The sequence below is a fragment of the Panthera onca genome, chromosome B3 (assembly GCF_046562875.1).
Source record: "Panthera onca isolate mPanOnc1 chromosome B3, mPanOnc1 haplotype 2, whole genome shotgun sequence".
NCBI lineage: Eukaryota > Metazoa > Chordata > Mammalia > Carnivora > Felidae > Panthera > Panthera onca.
In genome coordinates, this window is record NC_138344.1 from 97,436,412 (window position 1) to 97,449,304 (window position 12,893).

Here is a 12,893-nt window from a genome sequence, read left to right on the forward strand (position 1 = left end):
GAGTGATAGATGCTGAGGTCTTAAAATAGGTGACTGAATCTGTGGTCAGAAGTTATCAAACTTAGTGCTTATGCACATTTATCCCCAGTAAATAGGGAGGATTTACTAGTAAAAGAAGGTTGGGATTTGAAATTTCAATTAGGCTTACCTAGATTGAAATGAATTTATACTTAGGATACTTCCAAGGAAGCAAAATGTACCACTGTTTTATCCACTCCACACTTTTCAAAATTAGAAAAAGAAAGCAAAGACTAATATACAGTAAAATAACAAAGCAGAAACTCCCCATATGTTGTACAATGTTTATATTTAAATACATTCCTATTATTTGATAATAATCCGTATCCTCAAAGTATAGAACTCAGAGATTTGTTTCATTTTTGTATTTTAAAAATATAGTATGTTTTTCAGAAAATAACAAATATTGGCGAGGATGCATAGAAACTGAAATCCGCATCCACTACCAGTGGGAATATAAAATGGTGTAGCCCCTGTGGAAAACAGCAAGTTCCTCAAAAAGCTAAACAAAAATTACCCTATGACCCAGCAATTCTACTACTGGATATGTACCCAAAAGAACTGAAAAAAGACTCAAACAGATACTTGTATGCCAATGTTCACTGCAGCAATATCCACTATAATCAAAAGATGGAAACACCAAAAGTGTCCATCATCAAATAAATGGATAAACAATACATGATATATACATACAATGGAATATTATTTAGTCATAGAAAGGGATGAGTTCTGATACATGTCATGATATGGTTGAACCCTGAAAACATGTTAAGTGAAATGAGCAGACACAAAAGAACAAATATTGTTATGATTCGGTATCTAGAATCAGCAAATTCACACAGACACAAAGTAGATTAGAGGTTACCAGGGCTCAGGAGGGAGGGAAGATATAGGGAACTACTGCTTAATGAGTTCAGAGTTTCAGTCTGGGCTAATAAAAAAGTTTCGGAAAAAGGTAGTGGTAATGGTCGTATAATATTGTGAATTTAATTAATGCCACTGAATTGTACACTTAAAAACGGTTAAAATGGCAAATTTTATGTTATAACTACAATAAAAAACAAAATAAAAATTAGAAAATACATGTTTTTGAATAATGATATCTTTAAGAGAACAGCAAGCAACCAGACTACAGATTAATATGCTAAGATATTATAATATAAAAACTTTCTAATAAGAAACAAGACTGAATATTTGGCTTAGGTATCAGTAACTGAATCTTTCTATACTATCAGTTTCATTATCTACAAAATGGATATAATAAAAGTAATGTATATTTTCAAAAATAGAGGCAGAGATTATAAAGTAAGAAAATCTTTTTACATGAAAACTAAAGAAAGCGCTTTTAAAACCCTGTTTTCCAAAAGCAATAAAAATGGCCAATGAGTATACAAAGATGTTCAACATGATTAGTTTAAAAATTAAAACAAATTGAAGAATGAGGCTCTTTTTTTTTTCTCATTAGACTGACCAAAATGAATGGAATAACACCTGGACTTAGTGAAGGTGTGGGGAAAAAAGAGCCACATATACTAGAACTTACCTGTAAGTAAATTTGGCAAAGTGTTTCCAAGTTCTAAAAATTTCCTAGTCTTTAGTACTACAATTTCATTTCTAGGAATACATCCTAAAATAATTATTAGACTATGAAGACAATGTAGATATGTTTGTTACAGTACTGTTTACAATAACAAAAAATGGAAACAACTTACATGCTTATTAATAGTAAGGAATTAAAATATGTTATTGTATCTCCATATAACATGTTACTAATTCAGACTTCAAAAACAGTATTGAAGGAAGGGTAGTGGGACTGGAGAAACAGGTGAAGGGGATGTGGGGCACAAACATCCAGTTATAATGGGAGCAAATCACAGAGACGAAAAGTATAGCATAGGGAATATAGTAAATAATATTACAATAATGTTGTATGGTGACAGATGGTTAACTACACATATAGCAGTGAACACTGTAATGTATAGAATTGTTGAGTTTACACATAATCTAATGTAACATATGTCAACTAATCTTCAATATATAAAAAAATTATGTGTAAGTCTATTAACATGGAAAATGTTCATGATGTATTGAGAACAGCAGATTATATAATAGCAACAGCCTATTTTTGTAAATAAATGAGTTTGTATGTACATATAGAAAAACATTTTTAAGGATTAAGTAATGTATGTTGTAAGGATAAGTTATCTCTGGGTGTTGCAAAATGGAGTGATTTTCATTTTATTTGCCTTTATTTTCCTGAATATTTTTACAATGAACTACATTACTTTTATAATCATTTAAAAGACAAATGATTTTCACTTTGGGGAAAAAAAAATTGAAACATAAACTTCCTTTTCAATTTTTGGAAATTAAGACCAAGATCTACAAAAGCTAAATAGCTATGGTCAATAAAATTTATTTTCTTTCACCTTTAATGCACATGCCATTAAAAAAAATCCTAAATGCTACTACTCAACCAACTTTCACTATAAATAGCATCATAAATACACTATAAAAAGTGTCACTAAAAATATAGACAATTTAGTTTGCTACTGGCTAAACCTTAAGTATTGTTTTACAGTAGTCAGCAATATCCTCTAATTTTCACAAAGAATATCTTACTAAATTTCTTAATACACCATTTAGGACTTTAATGAGAATTATCAAGTAGTTTTGTAAACTTACTTCTGCCAAATCTTCAAAACAGCTGCCAGCTAATGGATGAGGGCTGCTTTCATCAGTCATTTCAACTGTGTCTTCAATAAGACCTAGAAGTTTCACGGTCAATTCATGTATATCTGAAATGTTACTGAAAATCCTTTCAATATCCTGAAAAAAAGAAAAAGGTTAAGATATGTGAAGTTGAAATTCTGTTTAAAAATTATAAAATATAAGTACTATAAGTGTTAAGGGTTTATTTTCACTCAATGCATACTAATATATTACAAGACATGATATATTCTATAACAAAGCAAAAGTTAATCATGAACACAGAAGTGAAATAAAAAACTTATCGGATTACACATAGTAAATTCACTGTAAAATACAGACTGTAAATAGTTTTGTTTAATAATTCTAAAACTCATACTGTGGATGAATCTATGCATTCATAAAGAATCCTGGCATTTGAGTATTTTAAAATTGGTTAAGAGGCTAAAAATCTTGATTAAAGTCTTATAGAGCTGGTTAATGACAAAAGCTGGGATCAAAATGAAGGTCTGATTCCTAACCCAGATACAACCCAGTTTCACAATTTGCGGTCAGCCTATCTCCTGAATTTGAGGAGGAATTAAAGACTTCATTCAAGCTTTCATGTGTGAATTACATCAGGATTAAGAAATGTTAAGTCCTTTGGACACAGACCCTATACTGACTGTGCAGGTTATGGCCACCTATCATTCACTCTTCCATCTTTTTTTTTTTAAGATTTTATTTTTAAGTAATCTCCACATCCAACATGGGGTTCGAACTTAAAACGCCAAGATCAAGAAAGAGTCTCATGCTCCACTAACCAAGCCAGCCAAGTGCCCCCCGCTCTTCCATCTCGTAATGGAAACAGCACAGGCTATAGAACCTGACAGACCTCAGCATGGATCTTAGCCCCGCACTTGCTAGATAAATGACTCTGGATTAGGTCACTTAGTATGTTTCAGGCACTATTATAAGTACTTGACATGTAATCTCACAACAGCCTTATTAGATAGGTACTATCATTATCCTCATTTTTACAAATGAGGAAACCAGCTCAGAGCAGGTAAGTAATTTGCTCAGGATCACACAGCTGGTATACTAACATCTACCCTCATAAGGTTCTTAATAAGGTTCTTAGTAGGATTAAATAGATGATTTCTACAAACTGCTCCTGGCATATATTAGGTCCTCCACAAACTTGAGCTTTTTGAAGACACAGGGGTAGAGCCCAAAGGAGTAAATTAAGATTAGTTTTAAGTCATTCATTCTTTTAATATTAATCCTCCTCAAATATTTGCTGACTACTATGCTCTGGTCTCAGGTGGTCTTTATCTCAAAAGTTTAGTCTTTTGAGATTAAAAAAAATACGGTGGAAAAAATACAGTAAATATAGATAATTTATATCTAAATGCTAAAAAAGGTACAGTAGATCTAGAAAAAGAGAAAAAGGGACTGTCACTTTCTCTTGAGCTTTCAGTATAATAGAAATTTTCTATCAAATCAGCACTAACTCAATAAAAAGAGATCCCATAAAAATTAATTCCTGAGGAATGAAAACTAATGGGACACAGAAAAGGCAAAGAAAATAATATTAGCTATCAGCATCTGTTAGGTTTTTATTCTTAAGTAGAACTCAATGACACTGTGGTATAAAAGAACTCAAATTCAAGTTCAGCCTCTGTAACTAACGTACCAAGTCATAACCATCCTGTGTCAATTTCTTTACCAGTAAGTTAGGGATGATAATACTCAGAGGAGTATTATAAGGGCACATAAAATAGGACAGTATTTTGAAAATTACAAAATGCTGATTACTTAAGTCCAGTGGGAGTTATTATCAAACGTTAAACTAAACATACGTACAAAAAAAAAAAAAAGGACAGATGTCAACTAAAAAACCTTAAATTATCACTGAAACTCATGATTTTAGAAAATAATCAAAGAGGCAAAATCACATCTTAGTCTTAAACACTCAGTCACTGCACATTCGTTCACATAATAGTCATTTGGGGGAGGAAATCACGAGGTAGAAAAAAGGCTGAGTATTTAAAGTGAAGGGCAGACACACAGACATCTAAGGAAAAATGAATCATGGGATAAAGGAAGGAAAGAAAAAAAATCTTTAAAAAGACAGGATTTTAAGAGTCTCTTATGGTTTGGCTCCCACCCTCTCTAATTTTTTTTTCCCCCTTCCCCTCCCCCATGGTCTTCTGTTAAGTTTCTCAGGATCCACATAAGAGTGAAAACATATGGCATGTCTTTCTCTGTATGACTTATCTTACTTAGCATAACACTCTCCAGTTCCATCTACGTTGCTACAAAAGGCCATATTTCATTCTTTCTCATTGCCAAGTAGTAAAACTGAGAATTAACTGCGGGTTGATGGGGAGTGGGAGGGAGAGGAAAGTGGGTGACGGGTATTGAGGAGGGCACCTGTTGGGATGAGCACTGGGTGTTGTATGGAAACCAATTTCACAATAAATTTCATATTAAAAAAAAAAAGAGACAGGATTTGTCTAGCTGGATTCCTTAAGTTGACTTTAGAAGCTACATAAGTAAGAAAAAGATGACAAGGTTCCCATCCTATTCACACCATTCCTACCCCGTTTTCCAACAGCAGCTCTACTTGTGTTTATGTGGCATTCTGCATAAACTTTTTTCTTAAAAAGTTCCACTGTTGGGGCGCCTGGGGGGCTCAGTCAGTTAGGTGTCCGACTTCAGCTCAGGTCATGATTTCGTGGTTCACAGGTTTGAGTGCCACGTCAGGCTCCGTGCTGACAGCTCAGAGCCTGGAGTCTGCTTTGTGGATTCTGTCTCCCTCTCTCTCTGCCCCTGCCCAGCTCATACTCTGTCTCTCTCTCTCTCAAAAATAAATAAAACATTAAAAAAATAATAATAATAAAAAAAGTTCCACTGTTGAAACTTTAAGCCTCTGCCTTAAAGTATTTACCAGAAGATATGAAAAAGTCTTTCTTTTGTAGACCATACATCTTTTTCACTATCTTCAAATGAAGGACTATAAACCTCAAACAGCTCATAGCAGAAAAAGATTTCATTCCAGTGTAGTCTCCCTTTCTAATAAGGGTAGCTGTATGCACTTGTGTCTAACTATCATTGTCACTGGCCTTAACGTAGTATAACAATTCACATATTTTAAAAACTATAAATACCACATAAAAGAATACTGGTTTACATACTCATAAAGTATAAAAAGTTACTATTTATGATTTTAAGCTGCTATTTAACTTTTGGGGTACATAGTATTTCAAACGAAAAAGGTACTTACAGAAGGTTTAAATAGCTTTCTGTCAGAAAGGAAAGCTTCTCGAAACACTTTTATAATCATATTTAATTCCCGTAGATACTGCCTTTCTTCTGCAATTTCAGTTCTGACAAGGTCATAGTAGTTTAATTCACCTGAAGAACTCGGTTCATCTTCACAGAGAGAAACCAAACCTATGTCATCCTGATCAAACATGTCCATCAAAACCTGAGAAATATAAATCAATAACGTATAAACTTGTTTTTCTCACTTTTATAAAATGGTCTCAAGGTACTTGGAATTAAAACATTATTAAACAATGAGTTTTGTGTTTTACAGGCTAATTTATATAAGAAAATTCAAATAAGAGAAATATGAAAAGTTGAAGGGAAAAAATGTTCAAATAAAACTGGATATGCAAAAGTAAATAAACATTTATGGAAAAAAGATAAACCTAGTAGTGAAATATATGTGTGTGTGTATACATATATATGTGTGTATATACATACATACACACACATAAACACACATATATAAAAGCCAAAAAGAGCATACCTTTGAAGAACAACAATCTGAGCCATAATCCCGGTTCAACCACTTACTCACCTGTGATTACAGACAAGTTATTTATTCTTTTGAAAGCAGATTCCTTACATGTAAAATGTAACTGATGAAAAAATTCAATGAGGTAATGTACATAAAATGCATACTATTATGTCTGGCAAATAGGTGTTCAAAATGGTAGTAGTTCCTTGTCCTATTGTTTTGGGTTTTTTTTAATTTTTTTTTTTAACGTTTATTTATTTTTGAGACAGAGAGAGACAGAGCATGAATGGGGGAAGGGCAGAGAGAGAGGAGACAGAATCGGAAGCAGGCTCCAGGCTCTGAGCCATCAGCCCAGAGCCCGACGCGGGGCTCGAACTCACGGACCGCGAGATCGTGACCTGAGCTGAAGTCGGACGCTTAACCGACTGAGCCACCCAGGCGCCCCAGTTCCTTGTCCTATTGTAAGGAAAGCTGTATGCACTTGGAGAAAAATGAAAGGACACTATTGTAGAAGCACATGATAGAGCATAGTATGATGCTTTTCTAATGCATATTTACTATACCAGTAACTGGTACTAAGGAGTTAAGAAAGGTGCCTATACCAGTGTTATTAGATAGGACTGTCAGATTGGTTATGTACAGGAGAAGTGATCAAATAAAATATATTAAAAAAATGGGAGCCAGATTTCTCAGTGTCAGAGAAGGCAGTTACAAATATGAAAAAGGGGAAGCTAAAATGAACCCTGTGGTAGTAGTTTTGGATTGGAGAGATCTGTGAATTCATATAAAGACAGATAATACTTTTTCGGTAGACACAAGGTAGTCCTTGAGTTACAAGCATAAGCCCAAGAGAGGGGCACCTTGGTGGCTTAGTTGGTTAAGTGTCTAACTCTTGATTTCGGCTCAGGTCATGATCTTATGGTTTGTGGGTTCAAGACCTGCATCGAGTTCTGTGCTGACAGTATGGAACCTACTTGGTATGCTCCCTCCCTTTCTCTTTGCCCCTACCTGGCTCCCGCTCTCTCTCTCAAAACAAATAAGTAAACTTTAAAAAAAAAAAAAAAAAAAAAGAAGAAGAAGCCTAAGCCTAAGAGAAGGGTAAAGCAGATTTCCAAAAATGTTCTACTTCAAAACTGTTCTACCACTCAAAAATAGGTAAATAAAATACTATCTTTTAAGCAGAGCTAAATTACCACTTTATAGGTCCACCTCCACCTAAATGTAGATTAGTGCTAACGTATCACCTATGTCGGAAAATAAACAACTTGTATTAGTTTTCTTGGGCTACCATAACAACAAAAAGATGGAGAAGAAATAAATACGTATGTGTATGCATGTATATAATGTATACACACACACACACACACACGCCCCAACTCTGGCCTCTAAGAGACCAGAGCATTTATACCCTAACAGCTTATGTAGCACCCAGATTTTGGTTTCCAAGTACCATTCTCCACTAAAAGGAACCAGGAGTTTTTAGAAAATGCCTAATTCCATGTTTGAGCAGCATATAAAGAAAAGTTGAACCTGGAATATCTGTCAAAACAAAGTATTCAAAGAAGGATACAGACAGAGAAAGCAACTTGAAGGAGTTCCCACTGGCCAGATCTGGGACAATTTGAATATCAAAACAAGTAATGAAATAACAGATGACAGCACATTAAGTAAGAATCCATGGGTCTATATTAAAATAAATGAATACATTTCAAGTACAATGAGGAATAAGATATTCACAATCTCAAAATATTCCACAAAATATTTATTAATTACAAAAGGGAAAATAGTACTTCAAGGTAGAGAAGCCTGGAAGACAACCCCTTAATCAAGTGATCAAAATGAACAACATCAGTAATTGGACACATCAAATTGTGTGGCATGTGAAAATGCAATGAGAAGAGTACAGCATTACTTCTATGATAGTCCTGCCAAAGATCTATAACCCAAATCTAATAAAGAGAAAATTTCAGAAAAAACTAAAGTAAGGGACATTTTAAACAATAACTAGAGTAATCCTCAAAAGTACCAAGGTCACAAAAGTTAAAGAAGAATGAGGAATTATTCCAGACTGAAGGATACATGACTGATTCTGGACTGGATCATTTTGTTATAAAGGACACCAATGGGACAACTGGCAAAACCTAAATGGGGTCTGCAAATTAGATAGTATAATGTATCAAAATTAATTTCCTGGATTTTGATTGCCAGACTGTGGTTATGCAGAAGAATGTTTTCATTTGTAGGACACACTAAACTACGTTGGCAACTTACTCTCAAGTGGTTCAGGGCACAGGGAAGTACTTGTAACTTATCTAAAAGTCTGAGATAGAAAAGTAAAAAACAGGCTGCAATCATAATTTTAGAAGTCAAAATAGAAATATCAAGGAATTTCTACTATTAAATTCAAGTGAAAAATCATTTTTGAGACTATCTCAGAGTACAGTAGATCTCAACCATAACTGTAAATCAGAATCACCTGGGATGCTTTCAAGCTATTTCCAGGCTTAGAGTCCTAACCCAGGCCAAGAAAATCAGAACCTCTTGGGAGTAAGATACAGTCATCAGAATCTTTAAAAGCTTTCTTGTAATTCTGATGTACAAAGGAGAGAAATACAGGCATGTGCCAAGTCGTAGGGGTCATTTACCCTTAATGGTCTAATTTAGGCATCTTCTCAATGAAGTGTTCCTGGTCTACCCCATGCCAGAGTTCAACACTTTCTATACTGCACCTTTGACTTCTAATAGTTTTAATCACACTGTGCTGCAATTTTTTTTTTATATTTTTATTTCCCACTAAAATAAACTCCTTCTAACACAAGGGACTGCTGTCTTATTCAGTATTTTATCATCACTTGGGACAGTGACTGGCATATAACAGATACTCAAAAATTTTCATTTAAAATGTAAAAAAAGATGGGGCGCCTGGGTGGCTCAGTCGGTTAAGCGGCCGACTTCAGCTCAGGTCACGATCTCACGGCCCGTGAGTTCGAGCCCCGCGTCGGGCTCTGGGCTGATGGCTCAGAGCCTGGAGCCTGCTTCCGATTCTGTGTCTCCCTCTCTCTCTGCCCCTCCCCCATTCATGCTCTGTCTCTCTCTGTCTCAAAAATAAATAAAACGTTAAAAAAAAATTTTTTTTAAATGTAAAAAAAGAAAAAGTAAAAAGGAGGAGAGAGGAAAATAAATAAGAGACTCAATTTCTTCCCCCAGTAGCTTACAGCCAGGAAGGAAAAAGGTAACTAACAAAAAAATGTATCAAAAGGAAGAAACATTAGTACTGAAGTCTTTTGCTCTCTACTTGTGCCCAAAAGTATGTTTTTCAAAAATGCTTCTGTTTAAAAGTACCTGAATGCTCTGTGTAGATTCTCTTTATATTCTCTTTCTAAAAAGATAAAATTCAAACTATTTTTCCTAAACTGGTTTGAGGCTTTGGATGTTTTTTTCCTATAGGTAAAAGACTCTTGCCGGGGTGGGGGGGGGGGGGGGGGGGATTCCCATCCTGTCATATGCTGAAAACCTGGAAATATCATGTTTTATCTAAAAAGCTAGCATTTTTATGTATTCCAATACAAGGAATTATAAAAATTACTAATGTATAAAAAAGAGATAGAAGTGACATATAGTCACTATTATTCAAGTTAAGTTAAAAATACAAGTGTTAAAAATACCTTTTAACACTTACCTTATCTGCACACATTGACACTTTAATGTCCTGCTGGGATATTTCATAATGTCGGATATTAAAAACATAATTACCAGCCAACTTCAAAATATCAGCTGAGATATACTCTAGTACAGCCACAATATACAGGGATACATGATAGTCCACTTTGTACCCTAAAACCTCCTGTGGAAAAAATAAACAATTTAATTCCAAAAAATGGGACTACCACGTATCAGTTAAACACTTAAAAAAATTATCCAATATTTTTGCTTATAAAGAACTTTCTATAGACCAAATGTCTAAACTTACAGATATCAAAGGACATAGAATGAGCCATAGGTCCCAGTGTCAGAAGTTTTTTTTTTTTTTTTTTAAAGAGACATCTAATCTAACAAATCTGCCTTTAGTATCAAGTAAGAAGAGATTATTGATTCCAATATAGAAATCTTGGTCAGGACTTCATGGAAAACCTCTTAAATTAATACATTACCCAAACCCATTGGACAAGTATCTACTATTTTCAAGGACCTGTAACCAATATTTCCAAATGCCAGTGGTTTTTATTCAGGGGAAGATGTGTGCATGTGACAGGGGGTAGTTAGGGGCTCTCAAAATTGCTACCCAGGGGCATTCAAATCCATATACACCAAGTATTTTCTATTGACTAAATAATATTCCCTAGTCTACTTTTTCCAATGTATGTATCTGTGATATATTTGAAAACAGTTCTGAACTCACCATAGCTTTTGACAATATATTATTTTCTTAATCAACAAAAGGTTGAGAGTCAGTCAGGGGTAGTACTCATCAGAAGATGACACAAAGATGCATTATTGCTTATCATTAACTTTTAATATTATTTGAAAGGCAATATGATTTTATTAGAGTGTGTTTATTTTTATTTGTACACACATTAAGAAATATATATATACATATGTATATGTACAAGTATATACACATACATATTAACAGACTTATATAGGCTGTGCTATATAAATACTAAATAAATACACCAATACTTTATAAATTGCTATTTGTTATAAAGAACTCCCCCAATGTTTGTTTTTACTACCTTCAATGAAGGATGGATTTTGTCCACAGGCAGTAAGAGAGGATTTCTTCGTTTTCGTTTTTCTATGGCAGATTGTGCATCAGCAATAGCCCACTTGTCAATTGGATGAGGAAAGGTCTTCTGAACACGTTCCTGTTAATATCATAGCAGTACTATTGTTAATTGAAGTGTTCGTAACTAGAAAATTCATGCAAAACTAAATTTTATTATCATCTTTAATGCTAGCAGATAACAGTGCCACAACATGTTTTGATTCCTGTAAGAACTACTTTTTTAAAAGGATCAACAAGACTTTCAAAATTTTTTCCTACATAATTCCCATGAATAAAGATAAAGTGAATTTTAAACAGAAAGCTTTAAGTATAAGCATAATTAAAATGGAACTGGAACTAGAAGAAAGCAGTAACATTAGGAGAGATTAAAGCCAGCATGAAATACTCATCAGTGATTTTACCATAAGGCTCCTAGGATTAAAACTATTTACCTGGCAGAAGTTGTTAACTCATTATTAATAATTATTATGCAGTCACTTTCCCTTTGCTAACCTTAGAGCTTTAATATAAAGAATTTTAAAAATGAGATGTCATGTACCTGTTAGAGGATCAAGTAGGTGACAAAGCTCAGAATGTCTTAAGGAAATACATCTCTTGGCAAAAATAATCTAAGTCTTATAGGTTACTATTATGGCTCAACTAATCAAAATTTAACCAGTGGTTAGCATGAATAATGAGAACTAATGATAACTGAATCAAACTCCAATTTTTAGGACTTCCTATTTTAAAAATTATACTCTCATCTTTTAGCATATTTAGCTATTGAGAAGTTTGCTTTTTTTTATACTTAATGTCTAATTCTTAGAGCTGAGACTAGGGAACAAATACTCTAATTCCAAGAGTCCCTGAAAATATTAATAGCTCAATTACTCCAAATTAAGATTTTCCTTCATACTGGAAGTTGTTGCCTTATTACAGAAACAATATTCAAAAGAAAGGATGTAAACAGTATAGTAAAAAAGTTAATTTTTGAAAGCTGTGCTGACAGGTATTTCTAAAAATCTAAAAATACTCCCATGTAACTGAGCCAATACAAATATTTTAGCACTAATTTACGCATCTTTTAGAAGTGTGTCTGTGTATTAATCAAACAGTAAATATCCAAAAGATTTTTATTAGTCCTTTATTGAAGCAGTATTTATATGCAGTAAAATGCACAGATCTTAAGTGTACAATTCAACACATTTTGAAAAATGGTTACACCTGTGTAACCATCACCCTAATAAAGATTCTAACATCTCACTCTCATCCCTCATAGGCACATCCTGACTTCTATCACCATTAATTTTAGCGTTTCTGAACTTCACAGAAACGTATCCTACTATATGTACTCTCTGAGGCCTGGCTTTTTTGTTGTATATAATATCTTTGAATTATAGATACGTTATTGTACATTATCAATAGCCCATTCTTTCATTTTATTACTGAGTAGTATTCCATCTTATAAATCAACCACAATCTGTTTATTCATCTTCTTGTGATGGAAATTTGAGTTGTTTCCAATTTTTGGCTATTATGAATAAAACTGCTTGGATATTCATGTATAAGTCTCTTTGTGAACATGTATTTTCATTTCTCTAGATTCAACAC

General features: G+C 33.7%; 1 protein-coding gene across 2 annotated transcripts in view; it reads right to left on the minus strand.

The window, feature by feature from the left end:
- The window catches only part of SOS2 (SOS Ras/Rho guanine nucleotide exchange factor 2), a 91,065-nt gene that overhangs the window by 51,484 nt on the left and 26,688 nt on the right, over positions 1 to 12,893 (minus strand). For both annotated transcript variants that reach the window (XM_078448265.2, XM_078448264.2), the window contains exons 3-6: positions 11,251 to 11,382; positions 10,197 to 10,361; positions 5,996 to 6,199; positions 2,704 to 2,847 (exon numbers count right to left, since the gene is read on the minus strand). In XM_078448265.2, the coding sequence (XP_078304391.2) occupies positions 2,704 to 2,847; positions 5,996 to 6,199; positions 10,197 to 10,361; positions 11,251 to 11,382 (645 nt within the window). The remainder of the gene's footprint in view (positions 1 to 2,703; positions 2,848 to 5,995; positions 6,200 to 10,196; positions 10,362 to 11,250; positions 11,383 to 12,893) is intronic.